A 19,483-nucleotide genomic window follows, 5' to 3' on the forward strand; every position below is an offset into this window, starting at 1 on the left:
GGCGGGGGCGGCTCCTCCCACCCCGCACCGGCCCCGCGTGTCCCCGGGACCGGGAGCTCCCGGTGTCCCCGGGGCTGCCCGGGCGTGCCTGCCGCGTCCGTCTGTCCCCCTGTCCTGCTGTCCCCGTGTCCCCCTGTCCCTCTGTCCCCTCTCTGTCCGTCTGTCCTCTCTCTGTCCGTCTGTCCCCCTGTCCTGCTGTCCCCGTGTCCCCCTGTCCCTCTGTCCCCTCTCTGTCCCCCTGTCCTGCTGTCCCCGTGTCCCCCTGTCCCTCTGTCCCCTCTCTGTCCCCCTGTCCTCTCTCTGTCCGTCTGTCCCCCTGTCCTGCTGTCCCCGTGTCCCCCTGTCCCTCTGTCCCCTCTCTGTCCCCCTGTCCTCTCTCTGTCCGTCTGTCCCCCTGTCCTGCTGTCCCCGTGTCCCCCTGTCCCTCTGTCCCCTCTCTGTCCGTCTGTCCCCCTGTCCTGCTGTCCCCGTGTCCCCCTGTCCCTCTGTCCCCTCTCTGTCCCCTCTGTCCTCCTGTCCCTGTGTCCGTCTGTCCCCTCTCTGTCCCTCTGTCCCCGTGTCCTGGTGTCCCTCTGTCCCTTCTCTGTCCGTCTGTCTCCCTGTCCTGCTGTCCCCGTGTCCCTCTGTCCTGCTGTCCCCGTGTCCTTCTGTCCCCTCTGTCCTGCTGTCCCCCTGTCCTTCTGTCCCCCTGTCCCCGTGTCCCTCTGTCCCCCTGTCTTTCTGTCCCCTCTCTGTCCCTCTGTCCCCCTGTCCCTTCTCTGTCTCCCTGTCTCCTCTCTGTCCCTCTGTCCCCGTGTCCTGGTGTCCCTCTGTCCCTTCTCTGTCCCTCTGTCCCCCCTGTCCTTCTGTCCCCTCTCTGTCCCTCTGTCCCCATGTCCTGCTGTCCCTGTGTCCGTCTGTCCCCTCTCTGTCCCTCTGTCCCCATGTCCTGCTGTCCCTGTGTCCGTCTGTCCCCTCTCTGTCCCTCTGTCCCCCTGTCCCTTCTCTGTCTCCCTGTCCCCTCTCTGTCCTTCTGTCCCTCTGTCCCCTCTCTGTCCTTCTGTCCCTCTGTCCCCTCTCTGTCCCCCTGTCCCTCCACGACGGACAAAGGGCTTCTCTCCTTCTCCCCCTCCCGAACCCCCTGCAATAACCCCAAAAAAGGAAGTTTTAACCTCAATCTGAACCCCTCCGATCCCGGGAAATCGGCATTTCCCCCCCAGTTTCATCCCCCCACAGTGCTCCCCTTTCCCCCTTTGGTTTTCCCTCAGAAATCGCCATTTTGGGGGATTTTGGACGATTTTCCCCCTTTGAAGGTCCCTCGATGAAACCCCTAAAAAAGGAACCTCTCCATTTAAACCCTTCAAAACGAGGGGAAACGGGGATTCCTCCCCAGCCCAACCCTCCGGGGGATGAAAGCGGGGGCTGCCCTCATTTCCAACGTTAAAGGGATTTCCCGTGTTCTTCAAACCCGGAGCTAAGGGGAAGCGGCGGTTCCCCGGCGAGGGGCACCCCCAAAATCACGGGGAAAAAAATCAAATTTCTTCAAAGCGGCACCTCCAACACCGCAGCTGCAGCGGTCCTGGCGTGGCCACCCCTCTTCGTGCCCTCCCCAAATCCTGTCCCAGGACCCCCAAACTGCTCCGTGCCCCCAAATCCTCTCCAAAATCCCCCCCAGCCCCCCAAAATCTCCTCGGGGGTCTCATGCCCCGCCGCTTTACGACAGCGTGGCCAGCGCGGCGGCAGCGCTTTACGGCGGTGAGGGGGCGGCGCTGCTTTACGGCAGCGTGGCGGTGCGCTCGGATCTGCCCGGATTAAAAAATCTTTTAATCGCCCTTTAAAGCCCTCAGACCCACGGCAGCACCCCCGACAACGCAATTGTGCAAAGTGCGTATCTCACGATTAGCTTTTCGCAAACGTTACCGTGAATATTGTACGTGTAATGTTAGAAAGCGATGCTGTGTTCATTCTCTGAAGTAGTGTGTTAAATACAGTTTTAGGTTACAGCTGTGCAAAACGCCGGCCACATAATGTTAAAATAGAAACTCTGCGGTATAGGATTTGTTACAAGATCGAGCGAGAAGATAATCAAGAAACTCGTCACACAGAGATGGCAGCGAAGGGCACCCATAAAAAGTTACAGCCTCCTTATCACAAAAGACAAACATTCTTCCACCTTCTCTCCGTCCTTTTGGAACCAATAAGAGTAAGGAGAAGTTGACAAAAACCAGAAAAGTTCTTAATTTTCAAGGAATTTATGCATCATGTATGAGATATATGAATATGCAACAGGCTATTGTTTGTAAGATTACTCCTTTGTTCACAAGGGATGATTTTCGTGACTCAGTGTCCGAGAGCATCCCAACATCCATAATTCTTTGGTTTTTATTGTCTTGTGATTGTCCTAATTCTAAACTTTATTACTCTAATTGTATTACTATTTTTATAACCATTTTATTATTATTAAACTTTTTAAAATTTTAAAAACCGGGCGATTGGCGTTTTTCACACAATGGACACCCTCAAAACCCTTGCCGCACCTCTAAACCGTGTCTAGAAATCCCAAAAACCACCCCCCAGTGCACCCAGTGGCCTCAGGGAAAACTTCTGAGGGGAAAAGATGCTGAAATGGAGTGGAAGAAGCTTTTTTTTTTTTTTTTTTCCCCTGGTGTTTGTGTGGTGGAAAAAGGGGGGGAAACGTGAGGGGGAAAAGGGCGGGAAAGGTGGGGGGAAAAGAGAAGGAAATGTGAGGGGGAAACGTGGGAAATGTGAGGGGGAAAAGGCAGGAAATGTGAGGGAAAATGTGATGGAAAAGGGGTGGGAAACTTGAGGGGAAAAAAGGGCGGGAAACGTGAGGGGGAAAAAAGAGCGGGAAACGTGAGGGGAAAAAAGAGCGGGAAACGTGAGGGGGAAAAAAGAGCGGGAAACGTGAGGGGAAAAAAGAGCGGGAAACGTGAGGGGAAAAAAGGGCGGGAAACGTGAGGGGAAAAAAGGGCGGGAAACGTGAGGGGGAAAAAGGGCGGGAAACGTGAGGGGGAAAAAGGGCGGGAAACGTGAGGGGGAAAGAGAGGGAAATGTGAGGGGACAAAAAGGGCGGGAAACGTGAGGGGGAAAGAGAGGGAAATGTGAGGGGGGAAAAAGGTGGGAAACGTGAGGGGAAAATTACAAACAAAGTAATTTTCCAGGTGCTCACCCCCACCCACCTCTGCCTCACCCCAGCACCGACCCCACGGTTTAAGACGCCCAAAACCATCCCACCCACAGCTCAGCCCCGTACAAGCCCCCCAATATCCCCCCCATAACCAATCTCCAGCGCTGAGTCCTGAGGCTTTATTAGAAGATTTTACGGGGGTCTCACACACACGAGACCTCCCCCAGAAAATAGGCTACAAAAATAGAAGTGCTAAAAACCCCCCACCCGAGAAGTCCGGGGGCAAAATCCAGGCTCCCCCAAAAACGAGGGTGTGTAGTGTGTGAAACCAGCCCAGCGCGAGCGGGGTCTGGGCGGTTTTTTGGGGACCCCTCCTCAGCTGGAGGCAGCCCGGCCGTGGGGGGCTCGCGCCCGCCGCGCCGCGGTGGCCAGGCGCTGCTGGGCGAGGAAGGAGCGAGCCCCGCCGTGGCCGCCGCGCACCGCCGCGCCGCCCTCGTGCTGCCGCAGCGCCAGCCCCTGCGGGGACACCGCGGTGGGGTTAAACCGGGGCGCCGGGCGCTCCCCGGGGCTCTCCATGGTCCCCGCGCTCACCATGTTGTACCAGGCGGTGACCAGCAGCCGCTCCTCGCGCTCCCGCTGCGCCCGGCTGCGCTCCCAGTCGTTCTGGGGGTGTTGATGGTTCATGGCAGGGGGTTCAGCTGGGGATGGAGACCCCCGGGGATCCCACGGCCAGGTTTAAACCCTCACCTCCAGGTGCTGGATCAGCGCGTCCTTCTCCTGCAGCTGGCTGCGGAGGAGCTGCAGGACGGGGGCCAAGGGGGGGTCCCCAGGGGATGCTGAGAGTTTTTGGGGGGGCGACCTCGTGGAACCTCTAAATCCTGATCCCGCGGCGGGGACAAAGAAGGAGGTTAGCCAGGAAGGACCTCCAAACCCCCTCAAATCTGCATGGGGAAACTGAGGCAGAGTTCATCTCCTCCCCCTCCCTCCAGACTTCACCCCCCAGGATCCCTATACAACCCCCAACCTGAGGAGCCCCAAAATTTCCCCCCCAGGACTCCCCACACCCAGACCCCTCCCCAGATTATGATGCTCGCTCCAGAACCCCTCATACCAGCCCTGGAGAGTTCCAGCTCTTCCTCCTCCTCCTCTCCCTCAGGCAGCTCATCCCTGGTGGGGCAGGGGGTGGTCACAGGTTGGGGGACATTGGGAGGGCTCCCCAAATTCCCCCACCCCCCAAAAACTCACAGGTCTTCAGGGGTCTCCTCCAGCAGCAACAGCTGGGGGGAATTGAGAAGGAGGTGAAGCAGTGGCACTGAGGTGCCCCTAATAAAACGTGTCCCCCCCCAAAACACCGAGACCCCCCCAAAACAGCGAGACCCTCCCCAAGACACCGAGACCCCCACAAGGAACTGGGGACCCCCCCCAAAACCTCCCTGGTCCCCCCACTCACCTTGCTCTGCGCTGTCCGAGGCTCAGCTGCCTCTGTGGCCTCCAGCCTGTGCATTGGGGGGGTGTTATGGATTTGGGGGGGTCTCAGGGGTCTTTCGAGGACCCCCAGACCCCCCATCTCCCCCACCTGTGCCGGAGCTGGTCCCGCTGCAGCCGCAGCCGCCGGTTCTCGCGCCGCAGCCGCGTCACCGTGTCCCTGGGGGGACACCGGGGCGCTCACGACGAGCTGGGGGGACACCCCCAAACCCTGCCCGTGTTTTTGGACCCCTCCCCGGACCCACCTGAGCTCCGCGGGAAGGATCTCAGCCGCCAAATTCCGGGGAGGGGCTGCGCCCCCCTCCAGCCCTGCACCTGGAGTGGGGGGTAAAAGATGGATTTTGGGCAGGGGGACAGCAGGTGACACCCCAAAATTGCGCCCTGCCCACCCCAAAAACCTGCTGCAGCCCGAAGCGGGGGCACTCCGGCGCCTCGTACAAGGATGGTGCTCGCTCAGGAGTGTGTCCCCTCACGCCCAGGTGTGCTGTCACCCCCCAGGTGTGCTGCCACCCCCCAGGGCAGGGGGGTCTGTGCCCCTGGGCACGCACCTGCCCGGCTCAGGCAGCTCTGCTGCACCTGAGCGCAGCGCAGCTCCTCGTTGGCCTCGCGCAGCGCGTCCCGCTCCTCCAGCAGCCGCTGCGGGGGCACGCCGGGCTCAGGGGCGGCACAGCTGTGCATCCAGGTGTGCCCCAGGTGCGTCCCCGAGCCTCGCCCACCTCCTTCTCCTGGCTCAGGGCCTCGAATCGCTCCTGCAGGTGCCGCAGCTCCAGGTGCCACTTCTCGGCCCTCAGCGCCGCCTCCGCCTGCTGCCCGCTCAGCTCCTCCACCTGCGCCGCGACGCCGTCAGCGCCCCGGGCACGGCACCGCCGCCGCCACCGCCGCCGCAACCACCTGTGCCGCTCACCTGCCTGCGGGCGGCCTCCAGCTGCGCGCAGCCCGCCTGGGCGCGGCCCAGCTGCTGCTGCAGGTGCGCGGCGCGGCGCACCTGGGCGGCGTGGCGCTCCTCCAGCGCCCGCGCCCAGCGCCGCAGCTCGCCCGCCGCCGCCGCCCGGCCCCGGTACGTGGCCACGGCCGCCTCCAGCCGCCCCGCCCGCGCCGACGACGCCCTGGGGGATGGGGAGGTGCGGCGACACCTGAGCGCAGGTGCGCGCGGCACCCGAGCCACGACACGTGGCCGGCGGTACCGCCCTGATGGTGATGGTGACACTGTGGGACATGGAGCTGCCCAGGAGCCACCTGGCTCACCTGAGCAGGTACCCTGCTCACCTGAGCAAGTACCATGGCTCACCTGAGCGGGTGTCCCACCTCACCTGAGCAGGTGTCCCATCCCACCTGAGCAGGTGTCCTGGCTCACCTGAGCAGGTGTCCCGGCTCACCTGAACAGGTGTCCCATCTCACCTGAGCAGGTGTCCTGGCTCACCTGAACAGGTGTCCCATCCAACCTGAGCAGGTGTCCCATCCAACCTGAGCAGGTGTCCCATCTCACCTGAGCAGGTACCCTGGCTCACCTGAGCAGGTGTCCCAGCTCACCTGAGCAGGTACCCAGGCTCACCTGAGCAGGTACCATGGCTCACCTGAGCAGGTACCATGGCTCACCTGAGCAGGTGTTCCAGCTCACCTGAGCAGGTACCCTGGCTCACCTGAGCAGGTGTCCCATCTCACCTGAGCAGGTACCCTGGCTCACCTGAGCAGGTGTCCCAGCTCACCTGAGCAGGTACCCTGGCTCACTTGAGTAGTTGTCCCATCTCACCTGAGCAGGTACCCTGGCTCACCTGAGCAGGTGTCCCAGCTCACCTGAGCCGGTGTCCCAGCTCACCTGAACAGGTGTCCCATCTCACCTGAGCAGGTGTCCAGGCTCACCTGAGCAGGTGTCCCAGCTCACCTGAGCAGGTACCATGGCTCACCTGAGCAGGTACCATGGCTCACCTGAGCAGGTGTTCCAGCTCACCTGAGCAGGTACCCAGGCTCACCTGAGCAGGTGTCCCATCTCACCTGAGCAGGTACCCTGGCTCACCTGAGCAGGTGTCCCAGCTCACCTGAGCAGGTACCCTGGCTCACTTGAGTAGTTGTCCCATCTCACCTGAGCAGGTGTCCCATCTCACCTGAGCAGGTCCATCTCGTCGCGCAGCGCCCGCGCCTCCCCCGCCAGCCCGCTCAGCTCCTGCGCCCGCGCCTGCAGCCCCCGCGCCTCCTGCTCCAGCTGCGAGCAGCGCGCCCGCAGCTCCTCCCTGCCGCTCTCCAGCCTGCAGCGAGACCCCCCCCGCCTCAGGTGAGGCTCTCAGGTGAGTGGGGGGGGTCGCAGGGGGCGAGTTCCCACCTGTAGTTCTCCTCCTGCAGCTCCTCCACCTGCGTCTGCAGCCGCAGCAGCTTCTTGGCGGCGGCGCCGGCGGCGTCGCGCTCGAGCTGCTCCCGCAGCGCGCGGTTCTCGGCGGCCAGGTGCCCCTTCTCCTCCTGCAGCGTGGCCACCTGCGGCGCCCAGGGGTGTGGGATCCCCTGCCAGGTGTCCCCACCCTGCCCACCGATGGCTCGAGGAGCCTTTCCCGTTGAGCCTGGGGTGTTCTTGACCGAGCAGGGGGAATCTGGGGGGAGTCCAGGTGTGCACGGCCCCTCCCAGGTGTGTAGGAAGGGCTCCAGGTGTGCAGGATCCCCCCCAGGTGTGCAGGGACCCACCCAGGTGTGCAGGGTTCCTCCGAGGTGTGTAGGAAGGGGCCCAGGTGTGTAGGGTGTCTCCCAGGTGTGCTGGAAGGGGCCCAGGTGTGAAGGATCCCACCCAGGTGTGCAGGGACCCTCCCAGGTGTGCAGGGACTCTCCCAGGTGTGCAGGAAGGGGTCCAGGTGTGTAGGGTGTCTCCCAGGTGTGCAGGGACCCTCTCAGGTGTGCAGGAAGGGGTCCAGGTGTGCAGGGTGTCTCCCAGGTGTGCAGGAACCCTCCCAAGTGTGCAGGAACCCTCCCAAGTGTGCAGGGTCCCTCCCAGATGTGCAGGGTGTCTCCCAGATGTGCAGGATCCCTCCCAGGTGTGCAGGATGCCTCCCAGGTGTGCAGGATGCCTCCCAGGTATGCAGGGACCCTCCCAGGTGTTATAGGAAGGGGCCCAGGTGTGCAGGGTCCCTCCCAGGTGTGCAGGGTGTCTCCCAGATGTGCAGGATCCCTCCCAGCTGTGCAGGGTCCTCTCCCAGGTGTGCAGGGTGTCTCTCAGGTGTGCAGGGTCCCCTCCCGCTCGCCTCCCGGGTGGAAATTTGGGGGCACTCAGGATTTGGGGGTCCCCCCCAGGTGATTCTGGGCCTCACCTGCTGCTCCAGCTCACGGCAGCGCTGCCCCGACCCCTCCTCGGGGGGCTCCTGGCTCAGGTAGTAATAGCGGCGGGACTGGGGGGCACAGGGGGGGCTCAGACACCCCCAAATACCCCCCGAGACACCCCAAAATCTGCCCTGCCCCCCCCCTCACCTGAGTGTCGAAGTTCCCGTAGGTCTCGGCCGCCATTGGCTCCGACGGCTCCGGATCCAAGAGCTGCCGCAAGGGAGGGAGGAATTGGGGTTTGGGGGGGTGGGATTTGGGTTAGGGCCCCCCCCAATAACCCCAGGGGGTCCCCAAAACTCCCCTGGGACCCTCCAAGCCCTGTGGTCCCAAACCACCCCCAAACCCAACACCCAGTGACCCCTCACAGGACCCCCCCCCAAACCATCCTTGGGGATCCCTGACCCTACCCAGGGATCCCCCAAAACCCTGAGGGACCCCCAACACCACCCAAGGACCACCAACACCATCCAGGGGCCCCCCAAACCTCCCCCAGTGACTCCCCCAAATCCTTTAGGGACCCCCAACACCACCCAAAGACCCCCTAACACCACCCAGGGACCCCCCCAAAACCCTTAGGGACCCCCAACACCATCCAAGGACCCCCCCCCCCACTCAAAACCCTTAGGAACCTCCAACACCATCCAGGAACCCCTGATACCACCCAGGGACCCCCCTAAACCCCCCCAGGACGCCCCAAACCCCCCCAGGTCCCCCCAGCACCACCCAGGGACCCCCCTAAACCCCCCCAGGACCCCCCAGACCCCCCCAGGTCCCCCCAGCACCACCCAGGGACCCCCCCAAAACCCTTAGGGACCCCCAACACCATCCAGGAACCCCCGATACCACCCAGGGACCCCCCTAAACCCTCCCAGGTCCCCCCAACACCACCCAGGGACATCCCCCAACTCCCCCAGGACCCCCCAAACCCCCCCAGGTCCCCCCAACACCACCCAGGGACCCCCCCAAAACCCTTAGGAACCTCCATCACCATCCAGGAACCCCCGATACCACCCAGGGACCCCCCTAAACCCCTCTAGGACCCCCCAAAACGCCCCCACCTCCTGGATGGCCGCCATCACCTCGTGCTGCACCGACTCCTCCAGCGTCATGATGCGCTGGATGTGCTCTGGGGGGGGGGTGGGTGGGTGGGGAGCAATTTTGGGGGGTCAGGGAGGCGTTTTCTGGGGGGATCACAGGCCCCCCCACCCCCCCAGGCCCTGCACCCACCTTCCCTGCGCGGGCAGCTGACGGCGCAGCCCAGCACCAGTCTCACCAGTTTGCCCAGTTGCTCGGGGTCGCCGTGCCGGGCGGCCAGCGCCACGTCCGGCACGTGCTGCTCCGCCACCGCCTGCCCCAGCACCTTTTTGGGGGTGTCCCAGCGTCAGAGACCCCCCCACACCACCCTCAGGGACTCCCCCAAACCCCTCCCCACCCCCCCAACCCAAAAATTTGGGGGGTGGGGTGGGGTCCACGAGGATGGGAACCCAAAACTCACATCCTGCCAATACTCCAGGACGCTCTGCAGCACCTGGCGCAGGTTGTTCACCTGGGGAGGGGGGGACAAGGTGGGAACCCCCCCGAGAACCCCCAAATTCTGCTCGCACCCCCATTGGGGTGCTCCCCAAAACGGCCTGTCCACAAAGAGCACCCCCACCCCAAAAACGGTCCCCCAAACAAACCACCAGAATTTGCTGCCACAAAGCTCAGTGTCCCCAAAAGTCCCCAAAAGCCCCCCAAAATCTGTGCTCCCCAAAGGCCCCCCCAAATCCCCCCCAAAATCAGTGCTTCCAAAAAGCTCCCCTAAATCAAAGCTCCCCCAATCACTCCTCCCAAAAAGCCCCCAAAATCTGTGCTCCCCAAAACCCCCCCAAATCTGTGCTCCGCAAAAGCCCCCTCAAATCGATGCTACACAAAACCCCCCCCAAAAAACAGGGCCCCAAAATCCCTCCCTGAACCCCCCCAACGAAAACCAACCCTCCTTAACCCTGACCCCCCCAAAAACCCCAAAACATGCTGCCTCCCCCAAAAACGAGCCCCCCCACCTTGAGGCGAGCGCTGCCCTCGGTGTCCCCCCGGATCCGGCCCAGCCACGTCTCATCGAACCAGGAGGGGTCACTGGGGGGGGGTCCCCAAAATCAGCCTCAGCCTCTCGGGGGGTCCCCCAGCCCCCCCAAAATAAAAACTCACATTCTGTGCAGGACGTGGGCCAGGGTCACCCCGCTGGCCAGGTCTGGGGGGGCCGCGCACGGAGAGGGGGGGTCAAAGGTCTGCAGCTGGGGGGGGGAAAAGGGGGAGTCAGGGACACCCCAAAATCTCCCAAAATAGCCCCCCCGGGGGGATCAGGGACACCCCAAAACCCCTGGGGGATTAAGGGACACCCCAAAATCCTCCAAAAGAGTCCCCCCAGGGGGTCAAGGACACCTTGAAACCCCTGGCAGAATCAGGGACACCCCAAAACCCTTGGGCAAGTGCACAGTTGGGGGGTCAGGACACCCCAAAACCCCCAAGAGCCTCCCCGGGGGAGGGGGGGGGTGAGGAACACCCCAAAACCCACAAAGAGACCCCAGGAGGGTCAGGGACACCCCAAAACCCCCAAGAATCCCCCCGGGGGGGGGTCAGGGACACCCCAAAACTCACAAAGAGACCCCAGGAGGGTCAGGGACACCCCAAAACCCCTAAGAGCCTCCCCGGGGGAGGGGGGGGTGAGGAACACCCCAAAACCCACAAAGAGACCCCAGGAGGGTCAGGGACACCCCAAAACCCCCAAAGAGCCCCCCAGACCCACTGGGGGGGGGGCGCAGCAGGGGTAGGGATCACCCCCACCCCAAAATCCCCCCTGAATTTGGGTGGGACAAAGGGCGCTGGGAGCGGCACAAAGGGCGGGGGGGTCACCGGGGCTCGGACACGTCGGTGCCGGGGGACAAAGGTCACGGGTGGGGGGGGACAGGGACCGGGAGGGGTCACCGGGGTCACGGGGGCGTCACGGGGGTGTCACCGGGGGGGTCACAGGTGCCCCGGGGCGACCGAAACTCCCAAGACCGCAAGAAGCACCCCCGGGGAGGGGCCCGGGGTGGATCCCCGAGCACGGGGGGGGTCCCGGTGAGGTGGTGGTGGGGGGGGAGGGTCCCGTTCTCCCCGTTACCCAGGTGAGCAGCGCCCCGCACGCGTCCCGCCCCGCCGCCATGTCCGGCCGGGTCCTCCGGGGCCACCGAGCCGGGCGGGGCCGGAGCGGCCGCACCTGCGCCGCGGCACCGCAGAGGCGCACCTGGGGCGGCCGCACCCGCCGCTTCCGGCCGCGCCTCTTCCGCCACACCGGGACCGGCGGGCCGGGGCGGCACCGGCGCGCGCCCCGCCCCTTACCGGGCGCGCCCCGCCCCTTAACGGGCGCGCCCCGCCCCTTAACGGGCGCGCCCCGCCGGGTCCGCCGAGGCCATAGAGACGCGTGGCGGCCGGAGCGGCCCCGCCGCTGACTCACGGGCGCGTCCCGCCGCCCCCGCGGCCGCGCCCGGCGGGCCCGGGAGGGTCAAACGGGGCCGGTCCCGCCGCGGGGCAGCGGCGGCGGCGCCGCCCGCGCTGCGTCAGCGCTGAACCCGGCGGCCCGGCGGGGGAACGGCGGCCGGGACCGCCGCGGTGCTCCCGGTGTGGGCCTGGGGGCAGCCCAGTGTTCCCAGTATGGCCCTGGGGAACATCCCAGTGCTCCCAGTATGGCCCTGGGAACATCCCAGTATGGCCCTGGGGACATCCCAGTGCTCCCAGTATGGCCCTGGGAACATCCCAGTTTGGCCCTGGGGACATCCCAGTGCTCCCAGTATGGCCCTGGGGAACATCCCAGTATGGCCCTGGGGACATCCCAGTGCTCCCAGTATGGCCCTGGGGGCATCCCAGTGTTCCCAGTATGGCCCTGGGAACATCCCAGTTTGGCCCTGGAAACATCCCAGTGCTCCCAGTATGGCCCTGGGGAACATCCCAGTGCTCCCAGTATGGCTCTGGGAACATCCCAGTTTGGCCCTGGGAACATCCCAGTGCTCCCAGTATGGCCCTGGGGAACATCCCAGTGCTCCCAGTATGGCTCTGCGAACATCCCAGTGCTCCCAGTATTGCGCTGGGGGCATCCCAGTGCTCCCAGTATAGTCCCAAGCCCCTCCTAGTGTGACCCTGCCCCTCCCAGTGCTCCCAGTATGGCCCTGGGGAACATCCCAGTGCTCCCAGTATGGCTCTGGGGGCATCCCAGTGCTCCCAGTATGGCTCTGGGAACATCCCAGTTTGGCCCTGGGAACATCCCAGTGCTCCCAGTATGACCCTGAGAACATCCCAGTGCTCCCACTATGGCCCTGGGAACATCCCAGTTTGGCCCTGGGAACATCCCAGTGCTCCCAGTATGGCCCTGGGGAACATCCCAGTGCTCCCAGTATAGTCCCAAGCCCCCCCCCAGTGTGACCCCGCCCCTCCCAGTGCTCCCAGTTTGGGGCGGGCCCCCCCCGGACATCCGGGGCCCCCCCAGCCCGAAACCCCGCGGTCGGTTGGGGCCGTTGGGGCCCCCGAAAGTCAAATTTGGGGGGCGGGGGTGGGGAGAGAGACCCCCGAGGCCTCCCCAGGAGCGGGGACCCCTCCCCGGTGCCCCCCCAGCCCCCCGGTGCCCCCCCGGGGTCGTGTCCCCCCCAAAAACCGGGATCGCCCCACAGCGGGGCGGTCAGCGCGGGAGTCACGAGGAAGGAGAAGTCGGGAGGGAAAATCCAGCCCCGAAATCCCCGAAATTCCCCTCAAATCCGGGCGGGGGGGAGGGGCCTGGCCCCGTGTCCCGCCCCCACGGCTGGGGACACGCCGGGACACGCCAGAGACACACCGGGGACACTCCGGGACACACCGGGGACACACCGGGGACACGCCGGGACACACCGGGACACACCGGGGACACGCCGGGACACACCGGGATACACCGGGATACCCCGGGACACTCCGGGGACACGCCGGGACACACCGGGACGCACCGGGATACACCGGGACACATCAGGACACACCGGGACACACCGGGGACACACCGGAGACACGCCGGGACACACCGGGACACACCGGGATACACCGGGACACATCAGGACACACCGGGACACACTGGGGACACACCGGGATACACCGGGGACACTCCGGGACACACCGGGACACGCCGGGACACGCCGGGACACACTGGGGACACACCGGGATACACCGGGGACACACCGGGACACAACGGGACACACCGGGATACATCAGGACACACCGGGGACACAGCGGGATACACCGGGACACACCGGGGACACACTAGGACACACTGGGGACACACCGGGATACACCGGGACACACCGGGGACACACTGGGACACACTGTGGACACACCGGGATACACCGGGACACACCGGGGACACACTGGGACACACTGTGGACACACCGGGATACACCGGGACACGCCCGGGCACGGCCCCCGCCCCTGGCTGCGACTTTTGGTGGTCCCAGGGGCTTTTTCGGGTGCGTTTGGAGGGCCCCGGGGTGCCTCACGTGGGGGACACGGAGGTGACGCGCGCGTGGGTGGCCTGGCAGGTGACCCCCGGCACACACCTGTGCCCCCCTTGCACACCTGTGCCCCCCTTTCCCCACCTGTGCCCCCCAAATGCCCCCAAGCCCCGCCCCTTTCCACGGGGGGCGTGTCCACGCGGGAGGGGCGTGTCCGCCGCCCACCCCCTCCAGCCAATGGCGGCGCGTTTCCGCCGCGCGCGGCTATAAAGGGCGCGGGCAGCGCGGGGCCACGGGTTCGAGTCCCGCCGCTCCCGGTGCGGCCGCGCGGATGGAGCCGCCGTTCTACCGCCCCGCGCCCTTCCCGGGCGGCTTCTGCCGCCCCGAGCCCGACTACGGCGCCTTACCGGGACCGCTGCAACAGGCGCCCGCCCAGGAGCCCTTCCGTGGGCTCAAACCGGCGCCGTGCCCCGATGGCACCTTCTTCGGGAGCGGCGCCGGTACCGGCAGCTTCTTCTATCCCGGTTCCGGCGAGCGCGACGGTTTCACCGGGAGCTTCGCCCAAGCGCTGGATGAGCTGCACCAACCGGGGCCGCCCAACGTGGCACTCCCGGAGCCGCCGGCGCTGACGACGACGGCGGCGGGGATGGGGGGACCCTTCCCGGGGGTCCCCGGAGCGGAGGCGGCGGAGCCGGGCCCGGATTCCCCGGAGCGGCTGCAGGCGGAGCGGCGGCGGCTGCGGAACCGGCTGGCGGCGAGCCGGTGCCGGCGGCGGAAGCTGGAGCGCATCGCGCGGCTGGAGCAGCGCGTCCGGGGGCTCCGGGCGCAGAACGCGGAGCTGGCGGCCACGGCGGCGCGGCTGCGGGCCCAGGTGCGGCGGCTCCGCGGCTCCGTGCGGGACCACGCGGGCTCGGGCTGCCCGCTGCCCCCCGGCGCCGCGCTCGGCTTCTAGAACCGCCCCGGAGGGCAGGGACCGGCACCGAGGGGGCTCCGGGGCAGCGCTGCCTCCTCCCGGTGGAGCCCCGCGGACAGCCGGGGGGCGTCCCCCGTTCCCGGCTGGGCACGGAGGGGCGGGGACCCCCCCGCTCCGGCCGGGATGCTGCGTGGGACCCCCATGGACACGGCCCCCGTGGGCTCAGCGATGGGGCTCCGCACGAGAGACCCCCCCAAGGTGGACCTGGAGGAGCGGGGGATCCCTGGAAGGACCCCCGAGGAGGGGGGACCCCCGGGCTGGGCCACCCCGGAACGGAGCGGCCCGAAGGGACTGGCAGGACCCGACCCCCGGACCCCCCTCAGGACCTGCGGGAACGGGGCCTGGGGGATGGATGGGGACCCCCAAACAGGGCCTGGAGCCCCCCCCAGCTGGGCCTGGGGACCCCCCCCCCAATTGAGGATTCCGCCGGGAGGGGCTGAGCGCGAACCCCACGGGGGGTGTTTGGGGGGGCGGATCCCCTTCGTGACGTTTACAGGAGCCCCCCCGGTGGGGAGCAGCCCCCCGGGACCCCCAAAATCCCGGGTACGGTGTGGGGGGGGGAGGGGGCCGATTCGTTGTTTCGCTGCTTTTTTTTTTTTGTACATTTGTATTTAATTAATAATAACGATAATTGCGCTAACGGCTCCGGTCGTGCTGAACCGGGGGCGGCGGGGCCGTGCGTGTCCCCCCCTCCCCCTCCCGTGGGAAGCCCCCCGCGTGCACCGGCGTCAACGGAAGTGGGCGGGGCCGGGGCTTTCCCCGTTGACGTCACCATGCCCATATATGGGCAGGCGGGAGAGGGAGGGGCCGTTCCGGGAACCCCCTCCCGCTCTGCCCGCCACCGCCCGCCCCGGGGCCGCGCTTCCCGGACGGGGTGGGGTGGGGGGGGGAACACGAGGCTTCCGGGGCACCACCCTTCCCGGGACCTTCCCGGGATCCCCGTGCCATCCCGGGGACTCCCCCCGCCCTATCGGGGGCTCCGCAGCCCTTCCCCGAACACTCCGCCCCGCGTCTCTCCCGGTGCTGCACCGGCACCGGGACCCCTTTAGAACCCCCCGAAGGGGCACCCAGGCCCTTTAAACCCCAGGCCCTTGCCGTTAATCCCCGCCGTTGCCGTTAATCCCCCGCCTTTTCGTTAAACCCCGCCCCTGCCGTTAAGCCCCGCCCCCTCGCCGTGGCGCCAGTCTCCAGCGCCCCGCCAAGCCCCGCCCCCTGCGCTAAGCCCCGCCCCACCGAGCCGATCCCGCCCCGTGATTGGCTCTCCCGAGCGGCCACGCCCAGCGAGGCCCCGCGGCCCCGCCCCGCCATGGCGCTCTCCGCGCTGCAGCGGGACCCGGCGGGCGGCGGCCGCTTCGCCTCCGCCGTGCCCGAGCCCTGCCGCCGCCTCCCCTGCGCGCTCGGCGTGGACGAGGCGGGCCGGGGGCCGGTGCTCGGTGAGCCCCGGAGGCGATCCCGCGGGGAACCGGGCCGGGGGAGCGGCTGCACGTGGCGCGGAGAGGGGCCCGGTGCACCGGGTGTTGAGTGGGAAGGGTCCCGAATGCACCGGGTGTTGAGTGGAAGGGTCCCGGTGCACCGGGGCTTGAGTTTGGGGGGGTCCCGGTGCACCGGGGGTTGAGTAGGAAGGGTCCCGGTGCACCGGGGGTTGAGCGGGAAGGGTCCCGGTGCACCGGGGGTTGAGTGGGAAGGGTCCCGGTGCACCGGGGGTTGAGTGGGAAAGGTCTCGGTACACCGGGTGTTGAGTGGGAAGGGTCCCGGTGCACCGGGGGTTGAGTGGGAAGGGTTCCCGTGCCCCGGGGGTTGAGTTTGGGGGGGTCCCGGTGCCCCGGGCTCCTCTCTCACCCCCGGTGTCCCCCCAGGGCCGATGGTTTACGCGATCTGCTACTGCCCCGTCGACAAACTGGAGCAACTGGAGGCGCTGGGGGTGGCAGGTGGGGGGTCCCGGGGCTCGGGGAGGGGGTCCCGGGGCTCGGGGAGGGGGTCCCGGGGCTCGGGGAGGGGGTCCCGGGGCTCGGGGTGGGTCCCGGGAGGGTTTGGAGGGTCCCGAGCAAGGGGCACGGAGCCCCGGGGGTCCGGGGGGGATGAGGGGGAAGGACGGGGTTGTCACAGGAACGGGGGGTTGGGGGTCCCGGGGGTGGGTTGGGGGTCCCGGGGGGGTCCCGGGGGTCTCCTCACCCCTCCCGGTACCCCCAGACTCGAAGACGCTGTCAGAGGCGGAGCGGGAGCGGCGTTTCGGGCTCCTGGAGGCCGCGGGGGATTGGGTGGGGTGGGCGCTGCAGGTGCTGCCCCCCGACCACATCTCGGCCTGCATGCAGCAGCGGTGAGACCCCCGGAACCCCCCCCAAAATCTCGGGGTCCCCTGATTCTCGGGGAGCCCCGCTCCCCCCATTTTTAGCCCCTCTCAGCACCCCCCGACCCTCCCGTCCTGGCTTCTGCCGCCCCCCATCTCCCACCCCCCCAATTTGGGGGTGCTGGGGGGGGTGGGCTTCCAATTTTGGGGTGACGGCCCCCCCGGCCCCCCCCAGAGCCAAGTACAACCTGAACGAGCTGTCCCACGACACGGCCACTGAGCTCATCCAGTTCGCGCTCGACTCGGGGGTGCAGGTGGCCCAGGTGGGATTTTGGGGACATGGGGGTGGCCCAGGTGGGATTTTGGGGGGGGGTTGGGGATGATTTGGGGGATCCCAGGATGATTTTTGGGGGTCTCAGGGTGATCTGGGGTGATCCCGGGGTGATTTGGAGGATCCCAGGATGATTTTTGGGGGATCCCTGGGTGATTTTGGGGTGTCCCGGGGTGCTTTGGGGCTCTGGGGTGATCTCGGGGTGTCCCAGGATGATTTGGGGCTCTGGGGTGATTCTGGGAGTGTCCCAGGATGATCTGGGGCTCTGGGGTGATTTTGGGGGATTCCTGGGTGATTTTGGGATTCCGAGGTGATTTTGGGGTGTCCTGGGGTGTTTTGGGGCTCTGGGGTGCTTTGGGGCTCCGGGGTGATTTTGGGGGGTTCCTGGGTGATTTTGGAGTGTCCCGGGGTGCTTTGGGGCTCCGGGGTGATTTTGGGGTGGTTCCTGGGTGATTTTGGGGTCCCCCAGGTGCTGGTGGACACGGTGGGGCCGGCAGAGAAGTACGAGGCGAAGCTGCGGCAGCGCTTCCCGGGGCTGGCGGTCACCGTGCGCCCCAAGGCCGACGCGCTGTTCCCCGTGGTCAGCGCCGCCAGCATCTGTGCCAAGGTGGGGCTGACCCCCCCCCCGGGACTGACCCCCCCCTCAGCAGCACCCCGAAACCTGATCTGACCCCCTGGGACTGACCCAGCATCAGCAGCACCCCAAAAACATGATCTGATCCCCCCGGGACTGACCCTGCATCAGCAGCACCCCAAAAACCTGATCTGACCCCCCCGGGATTGACCCCCCCCCACCAATACCCCCAAACCCTGAACTGACACCCCCAGACCCAACACCCCCAAAAACATGATCTGACCCCCCCCCCAGGACCCTCCCTCCCTTCCCAGAGCCCCCCACATCTCCTCCTGGACTCTGAATTTTGAGGGGGGGGGAGGGCAGGACCCTCCCCTTCCCCTGAGCCCCCTGTGACCCTCCCGTACCCCCTGAGCCCCCCGTGATCCCCCCGTGTCCCCCAGGTCGCCCGGGACCGTGCCGTGCTCCACTGGAACTTCGTGGAAGATTTGGGGGACCCCGACCGCGACTACGGCTCCGGATACCCCAACGGTGGGGGGGGAGGGGCAGTGTTGAGCTTTGGGGGGGGGTTTCAATTTTTGGGGTGCTCCTGACGCCCCCCTCACCCCGTTTTTGCAGACCCCAAGACCAAGGAGTGGCTGCGGAGGAACCTGGAGCCGGTGTTCGGCTTCCCCCGCCTCGTCCGCTTCAGCTGGGGCACGGCGCAGGCGCTGCTGCAGGAACGGGGGGTCCCGGTGCAGTGGTATGGGGGGGTCCCGGGGGGCACGGGGGGTCCCGGGGGGCACGGGGGTCCTGAGGGTCCTGGGGGGTCCCAGTGTGGTTCAGCTGGGACACGGCGCAGATGCTGCTGCGGGACCAGGGGGTCCCGGTGCAGTGGTATGGGGGGGTCCCGGGGGGTCCTGGGGGGCACGGGGGGTACGGGGGTCCTGGGGGGTCCCAGTGTGGTTCAGCTGGGGCACGGCGCAGGCGCTGCTGCAGGAACGGGGGGTCCCGGTGCAGTGGTATGGGGGGGTCCTGGGGGGCACGGGGGTCCTGGGGGTCCTGGGGGGTACGGGGGTCCTGGGGGGTCCCAGTGTGGTTCAGCTGGGACACGGTGCAGATGCTGCTGCGGGACCAGGGGGTCCCGGTGCAGTGGTATGGGGGGGTCCCGGGGGGTCCTGGGGGGCACGGGGGTCCTGGGGGGTACGGGGGTCCTGGGGGGTCCCAGTGTGGTTCAGCTGGGGCACGGCGCAGGCGCTGCTGCAGGAACGGGGGGTCCCGGTGCAGTGGTACGGGGGGGTCCTGGGGGGCACAGGGGGGTCCTGAGGGTCCTGGGGGGCACAGGGGGGGTCCCAGTGCAGTGGTACGCAGGGGTCCCGGGGTGCACGGGGGTCCCGGGGTGCACGGGGGTCCTGGGGGGCACAGGGGGGATCCCGGTGCAGTGGTAGAGGGGCGGGCACAGGGGTCCTGGGGGGTCTTGGGGGGCACTGGGTAGTCCTGGGGGTTTCACGGGGGGTCCTGGGGGTCACAGCGTTGCATGGGGGGGTCCTAGGGGGTACAGGGGGCACAGAGGAGTCCTGGGGGATGGGGGGGGGGCAAAGGGGGATGGTCCCTGTTGAACTGGGGGGGGGTCCCGCCGGTGCGATGGGGGGGTCAGGATGGGTCGGGGGTCAATGTTCCTCTCCCGTCCCCCCCCTCAGGGCTGATGAAGACCCCCCAGAGGACCCCTCTGTCCCCCCCTCGGTCCTCTCCTACTTCGCCCGCAGCCCCCCCGGCGCCCCCCGCACCGCTTCTTCCAGGAGTGCAGCCTGCGGCCCCTGGCCGAGCTGTGACCCCCCCCAAAAAAGGGGAGACCCCCCCCAAAATGAGCACCCAAACCCAGCCGATCGTTTTCTAATAAAGCGTTTTAAATCACCCTAAATATTTTTTTTTTCCGCCGTGGGGTGG

General features: G+C 66.7%; 2 protein-coding genes across 2 annotated transcripts; one reads left to right on the forward strand and one right to left on the reverse strand.

Moving 5' to 3' along the window:
• Positions 1-3,291: 3,291 nt before the first annotated feature.
• On the reverse strand, positions 3,292-11,127 carry HOOK2 (hook microtubule tethering protein 2). The gene is made up of 21 exons (XM_077787751.1): positions 11,052-11,127; positions 10,097-10,182; positions 9,952-10,024; positions 9,405-9,455; positions 9,137-9,269; positions 8,968-9,035; positions 8,057-8,119; positions 7,900-7,977; positions 6,930-7,078; positions 6,715-6,855; positions 5,517-5,718; positions 5,329-5,439; positions 5,161-5,248; positions 4,858-4,927; positions 4,704-4,772; positions 4,578-4,623; positions 4,373-4,404; positions 4,239-4,294; positions 3,875-4,005; positions 3,719-3,790; positions 3,292-3,643 (listed from the first exon to the last, which is right to left on the reverse strand). The coding sequence occupies exons 1-21, from the start codon at positions 11,091-11,093 to the stop codon at positions 3,503-3,505; spliced, it is 1,902 nt and encodes a 633-aa protein (XP_077643877.1). The 5' UTR covers positions 11,094-11,127; the 3' UTR covers positions 3,292-3,502.
• Positions 11,128-15,671: 4,544 nt separating this feature from the next.
• RNASEH2A (ribonuclease H2 subunit A) lies at positions 15,672-19,457 on the forward strand. Its single transcript, XM_077787738.1, has 8 exons — positions 15,672-15,798; positions 16,222-16,293; positions 16,556-16,682; positions 16,888-16,975; positions 17,453-17,590; positions 18,001-18,088; positions 18,176-18,299; positions 19,237-19,457. Exons 1-8 carry the CDS (start codon positions 15,672-15,674, stop codon positions 19,454-19,456), a joined length of 984 nt encoding a protein of 327 aa, XP_077643864.1. The 3' UTR covers position 19,457.
• Positions 19,458-19,483: the final 26 nt, after the last annotated feature.

This window comes from Lonchura striata, chromosome 21 (assembly GCF_046129695.1).
Source record: "Lonchura striata isolate bLonStr1 chromosome 21, bLonStr1.mat, whole genome shotgun sequence".
NCBI lineage: Eukaryota > Metazoa > Chordata > Aves > Passeriformes > Estrildidae > Lonchura > Lonchura striata.

Bases quoted from the DNA above. Each gene is read 5' to 3' on its own strand.
- HOOK2 (XM_077787751.1), bottom strand. From the start codon at position 11,093: ATGGCGGCGGGGCGGGACGCGTGCGGGGCGCTGCTCACCTGG. The intron at 8,120-8,967 runs GTGGGGGCGTTT...CCCTTGCGGCAG, and splicing joins TGATGGCGGCCATCCAGGAG to CTCTTGGATCCGGAGCCGTC. The intron at 7,978-8,056 runs GTGAGGGGGGGG...TGTGCCCCCCAG, and splicing joins ACGGGAACTTCGACACTCAG to TCCCGCCGCTATTACTACCT.
- RNASEH2A (XM_077787738.1), top strand. From the start codon at position 15,672: ATGGCGCTCTCCGCGCTGCAGCGGGACCCGGCGGGCGGCGGCCGCTTC. The intron at 15,799-16,221 runs GTGAGCCCCGGA...GTGTCCCCCCAG, and splicing joins GGGCCGGGGGCCGGTGCTCG to GGCCGATGGTTTACGCGATC. The intron at 17,591-18,000 runs GTGGGGCTGACC...CGTGTCCCCCAG, and splicing joins CCGCCAGCATCTGTGCCAAG to GTCGCCCGGGACCGTGCCGT.